The sequence below is a fragment of the Rhinolophus sinicus genome, linkage group LG06 (genome assembly GCF_036562045.2).
Source record: "Rhinolophus sinicus isolate RSC01 linkage group LG06, ASM3656204v1, whole genome shotgun sequence".
NCBI classification, from domain to species: domain Eukaryota; kingdom Metazoa; phylum Chordata; class Mammalia; order Chiroptera; family Rhinolophidae; genus Rhinolophus; species Rhinolophus sinicus.
The window spans coordinates 17578980-17598365 of NC_133756.1; the positions used below are offsets into that span (position 1 = coordinate 17578980).

Here is a 19386-nt window from a genome sequence, read left to right on the forward strand (position 1 = left end):
TGTTTTTCGTCGACACCCTTTTAAAGGTAAAGTCACAGATTCAGAGAGGTAAAGACAGAAGTGTATATGATGTGGGATATTTCTGTGTCGGGAACGTACTCTCGTGAAACTGAAGAATGGAAGCATGGACCAGGGAGAGGTGAGGAGTTGCGAAAGAGGAGAGTTTATTAAAAGTAAAGAGTCGCAGCTCGCGGAAGAGAGGGGGTCCCTACTGGGGTGCCCAGTGTCTAAGGCAGAAGCTCGTATTTTTATATCTTCCCTTGTCTGCTTAGAGAAGGGAGCTGGCACCTTCTAATGGAATTCGTCTAATAGGTTTGTTCTGTTTGCCCATCCTGAAGGGATTAATGAAATAACCCATCCCTAGCTATCAGATCTGTTCATTTGTCAGGCCAAAAGGGATTTATGAGATAATTTATTAACCTCAAGGTGCAGTTACATTTTGTCCTGGATAAAATGAGCCATTTCAGAACCTGGAGTTTCAGAATTTGGCTGTCTTTGTTTATTCCACCAGGGACCTTCCTGTCTACCTAACAACATGCTAACTAACCTGTCTCATGGAGACTATAGAGGTTTCAGCAGACTGTGTTCCCAATCACAAGGCACTTTTCTATACTCCATTCCACAGGTCTCAATTCCAGAGGCTGTAATGGTGGTACTGCTTGATGGGTAAGAGCAATGATTTAGGATTAGACCTGAGATGGAATCCCCTTAGCCACCTGTGTGAACCACAGAAGTTATTTAACTCCTCTTGTCCTTTACCTCATCTGTAAATTAAGGATAATAAAAATGCCTTCGTTATACGTCTGTTGAGAGCACAAATGAGATAAAGCACATGAAGTCCTGGGAGAGAGGCCTAGATGGGAATAGTGTGTGTGTGTGTGTGTGTGTGTGTGTGTGTGTGTGTGCGTCCCACCCCCCCCCCCAATGAAGGGCACGAAGTCCCCTGACTCCTGGTCAGACATTTTTTCTGCTTCCTGGGTGTGAACTCCTGGAGGGCCAGGATTAGAAAAGGGTGATTTAGGAAAGCAAGTCTGCGGGGTGGCTGAGCTGGACAAGTGATGGTTGGTTTGGCCATGAAGAAGAGCCCAGGGCGAGAGACATGGGATCCCAGGGTTGGGGTAAAGGGAGGGGATAGCTGGTGGGCGCCCCAGAGAAACTTCCTGTACCTGTCCCAGGGCTGCCCTGCACCACCAAGCCTCGCGCAGGGAAGAGGTGGGGCCCTGAGGTGCCGGCCCTGACACAAGGTTCTCCAGGAAAGATGCTAAACTGCGGGGATTAATCGAGCCCAATCTGTCCCTGCACACACACACACACCCCGCCCCCACCCCGTCCTCTTGGCTGGCCTTTCCTGCACAGGGCTCCACCTGGGCCGCGTCTTCCGGGAGTTGGGGCTTTGGGGTGCATGGCGCTGAGGCCGAGCCCGGCCGGTGCCACGTTCGTGCTTCCGAGGCCGCCCACGAGAAGCGGGTGCCCCTCCCTCTCCTCCAGCTCCTCCTGGCCCAGTGCGGGAGGACGCAGGGGGCCACACCAGCCCGGCCATCGGGCTTGACTTCGACGGTCGCGCGCCGCTGGCCTCGGGCCCGCTGCCAGGCAACGACGCGCTCCCCTGCGGCCCTGCGACAGAGCTACACTCCTCCCGTCTCTCTTGCGCAGGCGGGCGCGGATCCTCCGCCCATCCAGGCCGGGTTTTGCGGCGGGATCCACGCTTGCTGATTGCTCTGTCGCTCTTGGTAGCTATCGGCGTTTGGAGATCATGGTGGTGGACAAACTGTGGACCGAGCTCTCTGGCGCCTCCGGGGTTGCTCTGGCCTGCTGCTTCATGGCAGCGGCCGTGGCCCTGCGTTGGTCTGGTCGCCGAAGAGCGAAGGGTGCGGGGGCCCGGGCGCGGCAGAGACGGCAAGCGGCCCTGGAAAGCATGGATAAGGCTGCGCAGCGCTTCCGTCTCCAGGTGACTGTTGCAGTCGGGGAGGCACCGGGTGGGGGTACCCCCAGCAGCATTTAAAGCTGCCCAGACGCGTAGAGGGGTAGGTGGAAGGCAGCGCAGGTGTGTGGGTAGAGCAGGTTTGTAACTTGGCACCCCTCTTTGTCCTAATTCGTTCCGTATTCTTTCTGAGACAGGTGGGGCTAAAGGGAGGAGGGGGAAAGAAAGAGACAACCCCGCACGGGTCAAAGAGGAGCTTTGCCTGGTGCCAAAGAGTTTCAAGATCACTGATCATAAGAACGCCAAAACCCAAGGGTGAGAACCAATGGGATGCTAGGGTTTAGGACTTTGGAATCACCGTGTGATGGCTGCGGGAATCGGGAGAGCTTACAGTTCAAACTTATTGATTTGTGCGTAAGGACCCTAAGAAGCGCTGGAGACGGACTTGCCCAGTTGCACAGGGAGATTATTGGCACAGCGGGGCTGGAATGGCAGTCTTCCCAGCTCTTTCTGCCCAGATTGTCATAGCCAACTCCTGACAAGTCCCTTTCATGAGCAGAGTTAGTTCCAACCCTTCCCTGGGTGATCTGCCAACAAGGTTTTCTCTTTCTGGATCAGCTCAGTGTGTGTATAGGGGCCTACAAGAGGGGGCTTTCCCTCCAGGTGTATGAGACACTGGACCCAGTTAGAAATCAAAATGCTGAACTGTGATAGTTGTCTTATGTGCTGAGGTAGAAAATACTGGTCATGAGTGTTTGTGAGGGTATGTGTTTGCAAGAAATTGGATCTGACAGGTGGGAAGGTGGTTCAGGTGATGAGAACAGCAGGAAACAGAAGGGTGTGCCTAGGTGGGAGACAGGGAGGAAGTCACTGAAAATTGCTCATCACAGATGCTCAGCTGCAGCAAGTGATTTCCGAGTTGGGGAAGAGCTGGAACTAGTACCTAGATGTCCATTGGGACCATCCAGCCTCATTCCAGTGGAGAGGAGCAGGGGAGAGAGATTAGGAAGGGAGACTGGGCCTTGGATGCCAGGCCCAAGGTGCAGCCTTGATTAGAGTGAGGTTTTAGCTAGATGTAATAGTATGAATTTACTCCACATATGTCTTATTCATTTACTCCACATATGTCTTATTTATTTACTTGTTTGTTTGTTGAAATAAAAATGTACCTGGTTCCAGCCTTCATTCATCAAGCTGGCTGAAAAGTCCACTTTCAGTCAATTTTTAGGGTTCCCTCCTCCCACATTGAGAGGCCCTGGTGTTGAATCCAAACCCCTACTTTGAGCACAGGTTCTCCACTTGTCTAGTCTTCCTTCTCTCCGAGTTTCTAGGTGTCCTCCACAAAGGTCCTTTTGATGAGCCCGGGCTCAGCCCCGAGACTCTCAGCTGCTCCTGAGGCCCCAAGTCCTTCTGTGCAGCCAACTGAGTTCTGCCAGCTCCAAATGCTGCGTGGGACAGTTGCAGGAATCTGCCCAGTTTCCGCCTACAGACTCCCCTCCCAGTCGCAAGGAACCCACCAGCTGGAAGGAATGTGGGGTGGTAGAAGCATGCGTCTTCCCTCACTTGAACTCCAAGCATCACTATTTACACAGTATCCCTTTGGAGCTACTACCTTTCATTGTTTTTGAGAACTGAATCTTCCAGGGCAGAAGTTTGGCCCTGAAATACAAAAAGTTGTTTATACATCGTCCCTGGGACAGGAGAACTTGGCCTCTGAGTGCCAAAGCTTGGCTCTTCCAGCAGGGGAAGCCGGGAAATCACCTTTTGGTTTTGCAAGGACTGTGCAGAAGAAAGGGAGAGTTTCCTCAGGAGCCTCATTGTTTGGAGCTATCAGCAAAGGGGTGGGAGCTTGGTGACAATAGCTTTGTAGGCATTTGAGGCAGGTAGGAGGGGGGCATTTTAGCTGAACTCAGTCCCAGCCTGAGTCTCCCTGCCCCTAATGCACCCATTTGCTTGGCTTTGGAGCCCCTGGATAAGAGGGAGGTGAGTTTTCAAGCTGTCTCGGCAGCCTTTCTGCTGGGGCTTTGTCCGCCCAGCCCTGAATGGGCGGAGGTAAGCAGGGTGCTGATCAGGCCCTAGGAGAATACAGCACCTTGTATTACATACAGCTCCTGCCTGATAGACTCCAGACAAAGCTTATTAGGAGGCCATACACTTCCTGTATTCCAAAGTGTTGCTGGATGACGGGGGAATCCTAAGCACTTCCGGGATCATCACAAAATGGTTCTTCTCTTTCTAGATGTAGAACAACTCTAGAGTAAGGTGTATTCTGGTAACTCTCCGTTGACCATGTAAGCTTTAACACCCTGTAACAACTCTTTGCCCATCTTTCCCCACCCTGCCCCTTGAATGAGTTTTGATAGCCTTTCTAGACTGAAGATTGATAAAATTATGACAGAGACTTTAACCTGAAGAAATCAGGAGGGCCTGTGGGAGGAGCTAGGGCTTATGGGAGGAGTTCTGCCACTATATCATTGGAGAGCCCTACAAGGAAGAACCTTGTGTTTATAACAGCTCCATGGTTGTAACAGCCCCTCCTTTTAACTTCCTTTTCCTCCATCTTTGTCCCATTCGTTGTGCGCACATGGTTCGCCATTTCTGTACACACTGGATTGCAATCCTTTGTTTTTCTTAAATAAATCGTTTTTGGTGTAGAATACCTAGTCGATTCTATTTTTCCAATCTGTAAGAGGGAGCACTAATAATAGAATATTATGGCTGGGAGAGAGATCACAGAACAGCTGCTCATGCCTCTGTGCCTTTGTCCTTGTACTTTTACCTTGAATGCCTTTTTTCCCCATCTATTATGTATATTTTGACCCTGTTTGTCAAAATCCCACTGGTCTAACAAATGTCACTTCCTTCAACTGGATGTGATGTGTAGTTCCATCTCTTGGCCTTCTCCAAAGCCCACCTTGAACCTGACTTTTACACAAAATGATTCCGTAGATGTGTTGAAGGACGGTATAATTTTCGTTGAGACCAGTATTAATAGCCTACATGATCAAATGGAAAAGATATCTTGAAATTGAACAAAAGAGATTTTTTAAAAATGAGGGAAAATGAAAAAGACATGGAGGACAATGAAGAATACCTGAAATTAGGACAGTAGGTGGTTCAGAAGGAGGAAGACAGATGGAGGAATGGCAATGATTTGTCAACGTAAAAATTTCCAAGCCTGTAGAAAATTTTTAAAAGAGTTTATTTGAGCCAGATTGGTGACATATGCTAGGGAGCAAGATCTCAAATGCTCCAGAGAATAACAGTTTTGCAGCTTTTATGCATTTGAAATTAAGGAGGGGACGTAAGGAAGACTGGTGAAATTAAGGCAAGGATTAGATTATAGGATAGTTAAGATTATGTGCTCCTTGAGGGTTAACTTTCAAGGGGTATTACTTCTGGAATTTCAAAGGTGTGCTAACCTAGATGCTCAAGAACAATGGACCAGGTTGGCTTAAAACCTTTTGCTAAAGAAGGTATAGGCATGGGCATGACTACCTACTGTGACCTACCTGGTTAGGAATTTCTGATCAGGTCACTCTGTGAGGGTACTTTCCACAGAACCCCATTTTTTTGTCCACAGATTTGATAGCTATAGTATCCTTCCCTTGGAAAAGTATGCATACAGAGTGGCCACACCCGCAGTTCAAAGTTATCTGTACACTTTCCATACAAAGTTGATTTCCTTCGTGTTCACAGATTGGTCTCTTGGAGGCGCAGAGTTACTTTTTGTGTCTTGTGAAAGAGAAAATGTCTCAGCTGCCTCATAACTACTTGAAGATTTTAAAATAGCTGTTAACAATGTCATCAACTGTCAACATGGAGGAACATAGGAAAGAATTAAAATTTGTGCTGAGAATAGAGAGGAACTTGTGGATAGCTTCTAGTTGAAGTGCACAGGAAATTTGTGGGCACCTTGTAACGAGGTCGGAAATGGCGGTGACCAGACTGTCAGTGGTAATTGTCCCAGTGTGGTGGGCTCTCTGGTGATTTTCACTTTCCTCCCCATACTGTTAGGTTTTTTTTTTTTGTTTTTTTTTTAAACATAACGATCACATGTTTATATAATCAGGGGGAAAAAGCAATCTTGCTATTTTCATCGTGAGGTGAGAGAGGCACAGTGTAGTACTGTGTATATAGTATGATACCTTTGTGCAAAAATAAAATATATATAAACAAGTATATATTGTGGGTTTTTCATAAACATTTTTTACCTGGAAAGTTTCATCAGAAACTGTTAACTATGATTTAGTTTTCAGAAGAGGGGCTGGGCCGGGTGGTCCCACAGGTGGGGGAATGTTCACTTTTCATTTTGTATACCTTTAAAAAAAATATCCAGTGATTATTTGGTGTGTGTAGAGAGAGAGCATGGATCCATTTTTTCCTTCTTTGTAGCTCCTGTATTAAAAAAAAAAAAAAAATCCCAAGTAAGTACTGTACTATTTAACAAATTAAGAGAAAGGGTAGAATGTTCCTGATACTGAGGGAGGGGTACACAGGCTGTGTGATGGGTGTGTGTGGAGGGCTCTCAGCTCTGGGGGTGTGGTGGGTGTGAGCGACTGGTGTCATATTGAGTGGGGGCAGAGGAATCTGACAGGGCTGTGCCTGGAAGCACCTCCTGGAACATGCTCTGGAGCTTGTGGTGTGAGGGTGGTTTTAAGCGGAGAAGCAAGGCCTGATTGGGCTCTGCACTGTCTGGCCTAGCGGGAAGGGTGGGTGGGAGCAGCAAGGCTTGGTCAGGGCAGCTAGTTAGGTGGCCCCTGTTTGACTTGGGAGAGAAAGCATGAGCATCAGCGAGCGTCTTGGTAGAGGGAGTGGAGAGGTGGCCATTTTCTAGAGCTACGTAGGGGGCCTGGTGACTGATTGGATGCAGGTAGGAGGAAGAAGGAGGAGTCCAGGATGACTCCTGTTTCCTCACTTCAATACGCGGATGGATGGCAGCGCCCTTCCCTGAGGGACACATGCAGGAGAAGAAGGAGGAGCTGATGGAAAGTGGGGGAGCAGCGAGCTCAGGGGGAAGGGCACAGAGGGGTGGGCGCCAATGGGAATAGCCCAGTGAGTGGGTTTGAGGTTACTGAGGTCAGGCTGGGAGGAGGATCAGGAGGCCATGGGATAGGTGGAGAGCCTGGAGTGGAAGCCAGGAAAAGGAATGACTTTTCCCAGCATCAGAGAGGGAAGAAGTGCCCAGAAGAAACTCAAGGAGCCTCTGCCTCTTCCCACATCTGGCTCCTTCTCATCCTTCAAATCACAGCCGAAATGTCACCTCCTCAGAGAGGCCTGCCCGTGGCATCTAGGTCAGTCCTCTGTTGTTTCCATCACAACACTCTATTTATTTCCTTTCTCACAAAATAGCGATTTGTCCATTATTTGTTAATTTTTAAATTTTTCTTAAATGAAAGCAGGACTTTCCTGTCTTGGTTACCTCTGAATTCATAGCACCTAATATAGTCCTTGGCATGTAGTAGGTGCTCAGAACACGTTTGTTGATTGAATAAATAGATGACAGAAGTCTCCAAGAGGCAGGAAGGAAATCAGGGAGAGTGGTACCTCTGGGCTCAGGAGGAAATTGAAGAGAACCAACGTGTAGTAAATTAGACATGGAGCAAAATAAACAGAGTCACGTAGTAAATTAGACATGGAGCAAAATAAACAGTCACGTATCTGTTGGATTTGGCAACAAGGAAGCTCCTAGAGACTTTGGCAAGAGCAGGGCAAGGTAGAGGTGAGAACTGGTGGCTGTGACTCAGTCCTCCTCTAGTCCCTGCTTACTAATTAGCCCAGCATCAGTGAGGAGGAATCAGCTGGGTGTTTGTTGGCAGAGGCTGAGCCCAGGGACTCTGGGAGCCTTTGAGGCCTGGCAGTGAGGTATCTGATCAAATGTCTCCTTTAGAGAGCTCTTCCCTGACCACTTCTACCACACCCAGTTTTATTTTCTTTAAGTTATTTCATACTATGTAAAATTCTTATTTGTTTACTTATTAATTATCTGCTCACCCCCAACCCAGCACCTTGTGTAAGCCCCCCAAAGTATGGATATGCCTTTTTTGTTCACTGTTGTATCTCCATGCTTAGTGTGGTACAGAGTAGGCACTTAATACATATCTGTGGAATGAATGAAAAAATCCTCTTTTGGATGTGGCTTCCAGCTACAGCCCAACTACCCAGGACTGGGGCTTCTTGTTTTCACCTTCCCCTGCTAGGGGTTGGGTGGTCTGGTGCAGGTAGACCTGTGCTGAGTAGGCAGCCTGTGCTGAGTGGGGCAGAGAACTCTAGTTTGCCTGTATGATCCTAAGCAAGGCACTTCCCCTCTCTGAGCATCAGTTTCTTTATCTGTGCAAGGGGAATAGTGGTAAGATATAATTAAAACAGAGAGCACACCAACATGGCGCCTGGCCACAGTAGGCAGACATTGGTGGTGGTGGTTTGTAATGACTTAATAATCAGCCTGGTATGGCCTCTCCATGGGCATCCCCTCCAGGAATCTTCTTAAAGAGATAATATCTTCACTGTCCGCAGGTGGTAAGGGCCTGCCCAGGTTGGGTCATGGTATTGGCTTTGCTGTTGGGCATGTCTGTCATGGATTGGTATGTGACTGAGCATCTGCTTAGTAGGTGTGTGGACTTAAGTACATGGGCCACAGGTGTCTGCTGCAACATGTGGGGCCTATAGGAAGTAAGGGACTGATCTGAGGTATCTCCCTAGAACCCCGACCTGGACTCAGAGGCTCTGCTGGCCCTGACCCTGCCTCAACTGGTACAGAAGTTACACAGTGGAGAGCTGTCCCCCGAGGCTGCACTCTTCACCTATGTGGGAAAGGTAAGGCCTTGTCTGCTCCTTCCTATCTGCTGTCTCTGTAGAGGCTGTGGGGAAAAATCGGCCTGGAGTTCATGCTGCTGAGGGCCGGTGGAACCACAGTACCAGGGGCTGCCAGGGAGGGACGGAGCCTAGGGGTGTCTCTGTGTGTGTGTGTGTGTGTGTGTGTGAGAGAGAGAGAGAGAGAGAGAGAGAGAGAGAGAAGAGAGATTGACTCTGCGTATAGCGGGTGAGGGGGACACTGAGCATATTGTTTTAGCCAGAAACCTGGATTTCAGCCCCAACTTCCCTCTCCCTCCTGCCCCCACCCCATTGGTCACCAAGTCTGGTCAGTTCCCTCCCTATAGCTCTCTCCAGTCCCTCCCCTTGTCCCCACCCCCTGTCAGCCACCTGATCAAGAGCCAGCCACCTGGCCGGATCCCTTTTAGGTCTCCAGTTCTTCAGGCTCTGCCGTTCTGCTTCAACTCCGTCTCTAGCATCTTCCTTGGCCAAGGCCTTCTGGAGCTTGGGGGGCATCAGTAGTAGCGCAGTAGGCCATGCTTCTGTGCTGGCTCTTGTAGGGTTCCCTTTATCTGGAAGGCTCTTCTCCCGGTACTTTGCCCTGCTTGGTGCAGCAGGCTTCCCTGGCTAGCCTTCGGGGCCCAGAGAAGGAATCCCCTCTTCCATGCAGCCTCCTGTGACCCTCCACCCCTCCCAGCCCGAGTGAGGGTTTCCTCTTCAGTGTTCACTTTTTATCCCCCTTCTTCTGCCTCCCCTCCACTCCAGTTCAAGCTGTTGTTTCTCAGTCTAGTAGGGCTCCCTGGCCCATGCTGGTATTATGAGCCTTAGTTGGAGGGCTCTAGCAAGGCTCCGAGGCAGGTAAGCACTATGAGTGTGGCATTCCTTTCAGTCAAACGCCCACCCCCCTTAATATAATTGCTATCAGTCAGTCACTCCTCAATGTGACTTGATTAGCAGATTCAAGAGTTCCTGGGAAAGGGGAAGCTTAGCTAGGGCAGGTGTGGGCCAGGCCTGGGACAGAGGAGAGCATGCTAGGCACTGGGAGGCTGGAGTCTGGGTCTAGCCCCACTCTGTGCTGACTCCCAGTGCAGTCTGAAATGGGCATCTACCTAGTTCCCATCTGCCTCACTGGGCAGAGGTGTGGCTTGGAGGGGGAGGGGCGTGACCAAGGGTCATCCTCCTCCCAGCTTGTTCCCTCTGGGGGCATCTGAGGCCAGCATCATGCTCCTTTGAGTGCCCTGATTGTACCTTGGCCCTTGGGAGTACTCTCTCTTCATCTTGGGGCTGAAGGCCAGAGATAGGCAGCGTGTGGCTGGGGCCAGATGTCCCCAGTGAAGTGGGTGCTGGGCCCTAGATTATCCTCCGTGCTCCTGGCTCTGGGCCATGTTGCTGGCTACCCTTTCCCTGGGTATACGTTAAAAGGCCAATTTTGTGTTATGTGTATTTTACCACAATTTTTTTTAAAAGTCCAGCCTCACTCTGCCTTGTGTCCATTTCTCTCTCCCGCAGGCCTGGGAAGTGAACAAAGGGACCAACTGTGTAACCAGCTACTTGGCAGACTGTGAGACTCAGCTGTCCCAGGCCCCAAGACAGGGTCTGCTCTACGGTGTCCCTGTGAGCCTCAAGGAGTGCTTCAGCTACAAGGTATGCCCTGTCTCAGTATCAGGACTCAACTTCCCCCCATCCCTGCCAGCCAGCTCTGTGTCCGGGATCCCCCTGGGCCCTCACAGGTCCGGAGGGCTTGAGAGGGCACCATGGTGTGCCTTACCTTGGCCTGTGAGAGGTGATGGGAGTGGACAGCGTGCTGCCGAAGGGCCCCTGACTAACCAGTCGTGTCCCTCTTGGTGCCTAACCCTCCTTCTAGGGCCAGGGCTCGACACTGGGCTTGATGCTGAATGAGGGGGTGCCAGCAGAGTGTGACAGCGTGGTGGTGCAGGTGCTGAAGCTGCAGGGCGCTGTGCCCTTCGTACACACCAACATCCCTCAGTCCATGCTCAGGTTGGTCGCTGGTGCGGGGGCGGGAGGCAGGGTCACTGGTGCCAGCATGACATGGCTGACCCATTCCTGCTTCCTCCAGCTATGACTGCAGTAACCCCCTCTTCGGCCAGAGCACAAATCCCTGGAAGTCCTCCAAGAGCCCAGGTGGCTCCTCAGGAGGTGAGGGGGCCCTCATTGGAGCTGGAGGCTCCCTCCTGGGCTTAGGCTCTGACATCGGAGGCAGCATCCGCTTTCCCTCCTCCTTCTGTGGCATCTGTGGCCTCAAGCCCACGGGGAACCGCCTCAGGTATGGTATAGGTGATGAGTAGAGGGAGCTTCTGGGCCTCTTGCTGTGTGGCCTTGGCCTAGCTTCCCACCTCTCTGGGCTCCAGGTAGAGGTTCCCTCCCTGGGGTTTTGCTGGGAGGGAGTATCACAGCATCACTGGCCTGGTTCCTAGTTTCCAAGTGGTGAGAGTTCCAAGCTGTTGTATGGGTGTGGGTGCGGCAGAGGTTGGGCATTTCTTGTTTCTAACATCTTGTGTTTGTTATTCAGCAAGATCGGCATGAAGAGCTGTGTTTATGGACAGGTGGCAGGTGAGGTTTGCGGTTCCCTCAGCACCCTGGAGGAGGGGGCTGGGGTCTGCCTGATCTATCTCTGCCCCTGCCTCTCCTGGGGGCAGAGTTTGGCTCCCAGGCTACTCTAGGTCTGAGTTCCTACCTCCTGTCTCTGCCCACATTCATGGGCAATGGCCCAACCCTTACTTGAACGTAGCCTCAGAGTCCACTGGGGCCAAGTGATCGTTCTCCCTTCACCTTCCCACTCCACAGTACAGGTCTCAATCGGCCCCATGGCCCGGGACGTGGAGAGCCTAGCACTATGCATGCGAGCGCTGCTGTGTGAGGACATGTTCCGCTTGGACCCCACCGTGCCCCCAGTGCCCTTCAATGAGGAGGTGAGCAGGGGTAAGGTTATGCATGGGGGTGGGTTCAGTTATCACTGGTGCTCCTGAGCCCAGACAGCAGCTCCCAGGCAGACTTGGGAGGCCCTGTGTACTGAAAACCACCCCCCAGAGGTCTGAGCCCAGGGTTAGCTGCTGCTCCACAGACAGCCACCAGATGGAGCCCTTACCCGCACTTAGAAACAGTCTTCCAAATCAACAGCCTGGGTGGAGCCTTTGCTGAGGACAGGCCTGCCTTCTGGCCCTAACCTCTGCAACAACCACTTCCTAGCCCCAAGATCAACTTGAGGGAGAACTCCTGTACCTCCTGTGTTTGAGTCTCAGCAAATAGAAGTCTTTCTTCAGTATTTGTGTCCATATCTCCAGCTTCCAGTAAAATGCTTGGCATGTAGGCCGAGTGAGTTAAAAGTGGAGCTCTCTCCCAGAGAATGCTGGGATCTGCTGTCAGTGTCGAATGGTGGCTCCCCAAAATACCACCAAACAGCCTGTTGATCAGACAAGGCTGAGTTTATTGATTTCTGTGGGGAGGGAGAACGATGCCTCAACAGAACCTTATTAGCACAAGGGCTGGGAGGGGTGGGGTGGGGCAAAGTTGGGATATTTGTTGAGATTTTGAATTCTGATTAAAGGCAGGTATTTCAGTGTGGAGGTTTGTAAGGATCATATGTAATAGCTTAGGATGGGTGGACCCAGCAAGGTGAGGATTTTGAGGTGAGTCTTGGTGTATAAACTGTCATTTGATACTTCTATTGAAGAGTCGATGGGTTTTTCAGGAGTGAAAAATAAAGTTATTTGTACTTTATGAACAAAGCATTCAGGAGTAGTCAAGTTAGATGGATGCAGACAGTAGAATAGTAAAGTCAAGTTAATGTAGACAGTAAGCTTGTGACGTAGCTCCATTTCTCCGGCACAGACCTCTTGCCTTCACCCAGGCCAGGTTGCCTTGGAAGGACTGAGGGCCCCTGGACAGGGGAGTGGGCCTTAGTGTTTCTTGGCAGGTGGGAGATCTGGGCTGGGTGGGGTGAGCTCCCGCTCCCCAGCAGAGGAAGATGTTCCAGCTGAGCGCAGTGGTTCATGAACCCCTTCCTGAGAGGGAGGAGACGAGGTCCTTGTCCTGAGGTCTGGAACAATTTATCACTACAGGCAGGACTTGCATTCTTGAAACAGGCGATGCAGAGCCTCGGCTCAAGAGACAGGCTGCCTGGGTTCCAGACCTACCATTGTCACTCTCCACTGGGTGGCTTTGGGGAAGTCCTGGCCTCACTCTGGCCGTGTCTCCCTATCTAGACTTGAAGCCTCAGTGTCCTCATATGACCAGTGGAAATCCTCGTCCTTGCTCTGCCCCTGCGGAGTCATCATGGCTTTCAGTTTTCAGGGGATCCAGGCTATGGCCTCACAGATATGTCAGGCTGAGTAGCATCTCTGATCTCGGGGAGCCCTGCCTCGGGCCACCCTCTCTTGACCTGACTGTGATTCCTGTGTCTTGTCCCCAGGTCTACACAAGCTCTCGGCCACTGCGTGTAGGGTATTATGAGACAGACAACTATACCATGCCTACCCCAGCCATGAAGCGGGCCCTGCTGGAGACCAAGCACAGCCTTGAGGCTGCTGGCCACACGGTATGGCTGTGGAAGCCTGGAAGTCCTGGCATGGTCCCTCCCTGGCACCTGTGGCTGCCACCTCTTCCTGGCATCTTTATACCCTGATTGTTTTGTGGTTGGGGATGGGAACTGTGTCCCTGTGGCACCAGTGTAGAGGGATGAACTCAGCTCATGCTGGGGATGTGTGAGTGCAGCTTTGGGGGGATCTCGTTAACCACAGACAGCAGTGCACAGCTGTCCAGAGGTTCCTGGGTCCCTGAGATGGTGGACCAGTGGGTTTTGGTCTGCTCACCTCAGATAAGTTTATGCGTAGCCCCAGACTTCTTTCATCATGTGCATTTTGCAGGGAGTTTTCATGGGCCAATAGGCCACCTTTGTGGTTCCAGTGAAGGCTACTGTGTGTGCAGGGTTGGTCCAGTCCATCCTTGGGGTCACCTGGGCAGCATGGGGGTGGTGGGACCTAAGGGTTTCTAGGTCTGGGGGCCTTACACCTCTCAATCCCTGCAGCTGGTTCCCTTCCTGCCAAGCGATATACCCTATGCTCTGGAGACCCTGTCCACATCTGGGTTGTTCAGTGATGGTGGCACCACCTTCCTACAGAACTTGTGAGTGATGTTGAGTTTCAGTATCTGTGCTGGGATCAGGACATGGGTAGACCCAGGGAAAGCAGTGGGGTGCTGTGACCACCCCCAGGGTGGGCCAGTCTGGGGGAACATGGGGGATAGGCCTCAGCTGAATACAAAGTAGGTCTGAGCATCCTGGGCAGGGACCTTGCTGCCCCTCCAACTGCAGGTTGAACTTGGAGATACCTTGCCCAGGAAACTTTGGAAAGGTGCAAGCACAAGGGGAGGCTGAATTGAGCATCTACAGCCTGGCCCTGAGCTGAGCTTGTTGGGAGGTAGGAGGTGGGCGGGGAGCTGCCTGTCTGGGGAAGACTGAGAGACAAGGGCAGGATCAAGCAGGAGGGCAGGCGTCCAGACATCTGTGACTCCAGGCTCTTCTGACTTGAGCCACATCTTTCCCTCCCAGGCAGGACCCTAGTTTTTTCTTCTATAAAGTAGGTAGGTTAGATCAGATCCTCTTTAAGTGACTTTGCAGAGTTCACGTTTAGAGAAACTGGTTCTGCTTGAATATTTTCAGTCCTTAAAGGTTGACAGGGTGAAGGACAGGCCTGTTACGGGCTCTTGATGACATGCCTGGGCTGACTGGACTTCCTCCCGGTAGCAGAGTATGATCCAGGCTTCAGTGGAAGGGGCTACCCCTCACTCTGGCCCTGCGAATGAACCCCAGGATCAGATACCTGAGATCTTTCCCTGAAATCTGCAGCCAGAGACAGCCTCAGAGACAAGTATCATGGGTGGCTCACTCTGGACAGCCCCTTTTATGCCTCCAGGCTGGTGTCATCAATAGGGAGAGGCCCTCAGTATCAAGCCCTGGCCAGGGAGATGTTGCCCTCAGTCCTTATTGCTCTCAGTCCATAGGAGCTGAGTTTGCCAGGGAGGTAGACACAGAGTCCTGCCTTGCCGAGCTCCTGGCGGGGGGCAGGGTGGTCGGGGTTGGATAGAGTCCAGGCATCCTAAAGGATTAGCAGAAACAAGTCACATGATTGAAAAGAGGCAGATGAAGGGGTTGGAAACCTCCAGTGCTTACTGGAGTCTGGCAAGGAGGGAGGTGGACTGGGTCGCTGAGTAGAGCATGGGGGCTGCAGTGGGTGGGGGTAAGCCAGGAGGGATGTCTGGGGTGGGCGTGCCTGGACCGGACCCTTTGTCTCTCAGCAAAGGTGATTTCGTGGACCCCTGCTTAGGGGACCTGATCTGGATTCTGAAGCTGCCTAGGTGGCTTAAAGGACTGCTGGCTTTCCTGCTGAAGCCTCTGGTGAGGGCACACGGAGTGGAAGGGGTTGGGTGGGTGGGAGGGAGCCTCTGGGTCTCTTCCCCCTTCTCCTTAGCCTCTCTTGGGTGGGCATGCATGGCCTCCTCTTCTCTCCAGCCCTCACCCAGACTCCTCTCCTTCTCCCATGCTCTATAATTTTTAGCAAGCCTGCATGCTAAAAGAGCTGCAGACCTGGGACCTTGGGGGAGGGACAAAGGGAAGAGGCATGGGTGACTTGGCCTGTAGAAAATTGTTGTTAGCACTTGGCCCAAAGCTGAGCCACTGACTCTGTCTGTCCTCCTGCAGCTCCCAAGGTTAGCAGCCTTTCTCAGCAGCATGAAGTCTCGGTAAGAATATTTCCCATGCCCAGATGCCGGACCTTCTCTTCTCCTGACCTGGGTTTAAGTGGTTTCTGACAGGAAAAGACTTGGGAAGTAGCTACTTCTGAGTCTGGAAGTGGCCCAGCTAAGGTGGCAACCCTGTAACTTAAGGTCTCCGACTTGAATAGTGCTGAGGATGGGAACTCCCTGTCCCCCACACTATTCAAGTTGGGTATCTTGAGTCATAGAGTCTATTACATAGTCCCTCTGTGGCCTTCAGATGGGACCTTGGAGTTGTCTTAACAAGATCCAGGTCTGGCTGGAGAGCAAGGGCCTAGGGAGAAAATGCTATGGGAGAGGGTGGAGAGGAGAAAGTTGACCTGGTTGGGGCATGAGTGGAGAAGACCAGGAGGAAGTTGGCATAAGGCAGAGGAAAGGGGGATACTGGTGACCCTGTGAGACATGTTTCTCTTAGAGATCTGAAACGAACTAAAGCTGCACTGGGTCCTACTTGTCCCTTAGTGGCTCAAGTGGGCAAAGCAGGGCATAAACTGCCCACTTTCAGGCTCTGATGTCCTGTGGACTTGCTCCTTCTTCCACCACCAGGCATTTAGGACCTTTGACAGCTCTGATCTCTCCTTTGTGTCCCAAAGGTAGCTAGGAATCAGGCCTGGTCTTGTCGTGGCTCTGCTGCAGAGTCACTAAGTGAGCCAGCCTACGTCCCTCTTGGGGCCTGCTTTTCTGGATAGGACAGTAGGGATTTGAGCTTCTGCCCTACACTACTTCCCTCTCAGAGCTCCCGTAGAGTTGAGAAGGGTCCCTGCAGGATTGTAATCTGGGAGGTGTTAAGAGTAGGGACCTGATGTTGTCAATCTCTGTGGCTGTGACCGTCATGGCTGGTGACCTCACTCCCTCTGCCCAGGTCTGCTAAAAAGCTCTGGAAACTGCAGCATGAGATCGAGGTGAGGCCAGAACCCCTAGACTAGAGCTGGGTGGGGGTGGACAGCATACCTGCCCCTGGGGTCTCTTGGCCACTGGTCTCCTGGAGTAACCTGTCATTCCCCCTTTCACTCCCTGTCCTGGCCTGCTTGGGCCCTCCTCTCTGACCTTCACTTGCCCAAATGCACATCCTTTGGGGCTGGGTCATCCTGAGGCTCCTATCCCGGATGCCTCTTCACCCCTCTGGTGCTGCCTGTGGCTAGGCACTGTGTGGCCCTGCCCTGGCAGGAAAAATGGTATCTGCTATTTATGTAAGGGGTGGAGAAACTGATGCCACCTGAAGGCAGCCATGCCTGTATGTCCCGAGGGCCTCCATCCCACGATGGCTCAGTTCAGATCCCAGGGCAGGGGCTGGGGCCCAATCCGCCCCAGCCAGTGCCTGCATTGGAGAGTCCATGTGATAGGCAGGGTCTGAATGCTTCACCTGCTATGCTGGTGCCCTCCCCAGGTGTACCGCCACTCCGTGATCGCCCAGTGGAGAGCACTGGACCTGGATGTACTGCTCACCCCCATGCTGGGCCCTGCTATGGACTTGAATGTCCCAGGCAAGGCTCCAGGTGAGGCCTGCTGTCCTGCCATGTTCCTGACACCCCACCTATCCCTCCTTTTCTATGAGCTCAGCCCTGTGCCTGATGGGGCTGCTGGGAAGTAGAAGAGGAGCCCTAGGGGAGGGCAGCATCCCTGCGGGAGGACCTGGCTCTTGGGGGGCTTATAGTCTGGCTGAGTGGAGAGATGGCAGTCACATGGGATGGCCTGGGAGGGAATGAGCTCCCTGTCCTCTGCACTATTCAAGTTGGAGGTCTTGAGTTACGTGGTGTGGTTTTGAGGTGGGGTTGGGGGTTGATGTCCAGGTAGTATTTAGATAAGCCAAGAAAATAGGAACAGTATTCCAGGTGGAAGAAACTATAGGGGCAAGGGCACAGAGCAACCATCCGCAGGTTCTCCAGCCTGCCCTGAAGCTGCATTCCTGGGTGTGGTCACTCAAGTCTCAGCCCTTGTCTGTGGAGGTCATTTCATAAGGTGGAAGACTGAGGCACAGACACGAGGGTTGGCCCTGAAGGTCACCCGGCCTGCTGCACTGACTTGTGCTGTGTCTCAGGGGCTGTCAGCTACACTATGCTCTACAACTGCCTGGACTTCCCAGCGGGGGTGGTGCCTGTCACCACGGTGACCATCGAGGATGAGGCCCAGATGGAACATTACAAGGGCTACTTTGGGGATATCTGGGACAAGATGCTGCAGAAGGTGAGGCTAAGGGGCCTGTCCTGGCCAACTTCAGGTCCCCCTTCCCCTGGACTTACACCCACACCCTAACTCTAGCTGCTGCAGAGGAAACAATATAAACACATATAGTCCTTCCCCGTCTTTGTTAATGCAAAACCGCTGAAGACTTCGGTCTGGCCCTGCTGTGCTGCCCCTCCTCTCCTGCTGTGATGCTTCCTGGACCAGGGTGGGGTCCTGCCTTGATACCCCCCATCCTGATCTGATGCCTGTGTCCCCTGCAGGGCATGAAGAAGAGCGTGGGGCTGCCTGTGGCCGTGCAGTGCGTGGCTCTGCCATGGCAGGAAGAGTTGTGTCTGAGGTTAATGCGAGAGGTGGAGCGACTGATGACCCCTGAAAAGCGGCCATTCTGACTGTTGCCTGCCCAGCTGCCTGGCTGACTCTGGACAACCTGAGACCACTAGATCTGCGCCCAGTCTAGTCAGGGCACAGCTGCCACCCTGAGAGGAAATGTTCAGCCTGGGGGCAGAGACTTCCATGTCCCCTCTTTCTCCTCTCTACAAGAAGCCCAGCCCCCCTGAGTGTGAACCTTGCAACCCCATCTCTGCCCTGGTCCCCATTCTCTGCCCTGACTCCCCCTAGTGGGTATGACATGGACAAAGGCGCACTAACCATTAAATGGTTTCTAGTCTGTGTACTTTCTGGCCATTATTGTTAGGGTGCTGGGCGTTGGAGACTTGACTTTCTAGAGCCTGGCTCCAGCCATGTCAGTTTCCTGCTCCGAAGCCTCCCCTGTTTTCTATCACACACAGGATGTGGGTGTTGCACTTCACCCTTCCCCTCCCCACTCTTAGATTAAGCCCCACTTTGCTAGACATTGCCTCTCCTCTTCTTCCTTTCTCTGCTCCTTTCCTCTGCTGAAGATACGCTTTCTGCTCCTTTACTGTTAAATCCTTTGAGGTCCAGCGCAGATCCCTCTTTCTCCAGAAAGCCTTCCCTCCTTCCTCGGAGGTCCCGCTTAGGTGGCCAGTTTCCTCCCAGTCTGCCCCATGTGGTGGGCGTCTGTGGGGGGTCAGGGGGAGCTGCCTCCCTTAACACACTGACTCCCTCTGATGGCAGGGATCCTATTGTACATCTTTGTCCTCAGTGGCCAGCACAGGGCAGCAGAGAGTCTGGAGTGCTGATCCCGAGCTGGTGCTGCTGGGAGAGAAGCCCACTGGCCTGGGGAGGTGAGCACCAGACGAGGCAATCTGGTAGAGGGTGCTCGCAGGGCCAGCCAAGGACGGGCTTGTTCTGGGAAGGCTTCCTGAAGGAGGAGGACCTCTGTTGAGTCTAGAAATTTCCTAGTGGCTGAGATAGGGGATGAGGACAAACCAGGGAGAACAGTGTGCCCAAAGACCAGGATTAGTTTGGTAAATGGAGGCATGTTGAATGGCACAGGAGAAGCAGTGGAGATGTAGGTGGGGCCAGATCAAGGTGGACTTGGAGACCCAGTTCAGGAATTTGAATCCTGTCTCAGGGGCTCTTGAAGGATCACACAAGTGCAGTGAGAAGAACAGACTGGAGGGACAGGATGAAGAGGGTTGCTCTAGTATCCTAATCTGGGGTCTGGGGCCTGAGGCCTAAGCTAAGGCTCTGGTCCAGGGGCTGAGAGGGGTGGTTTAAGAATTAACAGTTGAGATGCAAGAGAGCTGTCTCAGCTC

At 52.3% G+C, this 19386-nt stretch overlaps 1 protein-coding gene across 1 annotated transcript; it reads left to right on the plus strand.

The window, feature by feature from the left end:
- The first annotated feature begins 1373 nt into the window (after positions 1-1373).
- LOC109456888 (fatty-acid amide hydrolase 1) lies at positions 1374-18380 on the plus strand. Its single transcript, XM_019749410.2, has 15 exons — positions 1374-1948; positions 8624-8737; positions 10244-10378; positions 10599-10732; positions 10812-11018; positions 11265-11305; positions 11540-11664; positions 13164-13289; positions 13779-13876; positions 15047-15146; positions 15450-15490; positions 16386-16425; positions 16911-17019; positions 17562-17707; positions 17968-18380. The coding sequence occupies exons 1-15, from the start codon at positions 1754-1756 to the stop codon at positions 18094-18096; spliced, it is 1740 nt and encodes a 579-aa protein (XP_019604969.1). The 5' UTR covers positions 1374-1753; the 3' UTR covers positions 18097-18380.
- Positions 18381-19386: the final 1006 nt, after the last annotated feature.

Bases quoted from the DNA above. Each gene is read 5' to 3' on its own strand.
- LOC109456888 (XM_019749410.2), top strand. From the start codon at position 1,754: ATGGTGGTGGACAAACTGTGGACCGAGCTCTCTGGCGCCTCCGGGGTT. The intron at 8,738-10,243 runs GTAAGGCCTTGT...TCTCTCCCGCAG, and splicing joins TCTTCACCTATGTGGGAAAG to GCCTGGGAAGTGAACAAAGG. The intron at 13,290-13,778 runs GTATGGCTGTGG...CAATCCCTGCAG, and splicing joins TTGAGGCTGCTGGCCACACG to CTGGTTCCCTTCCTGCCAAG.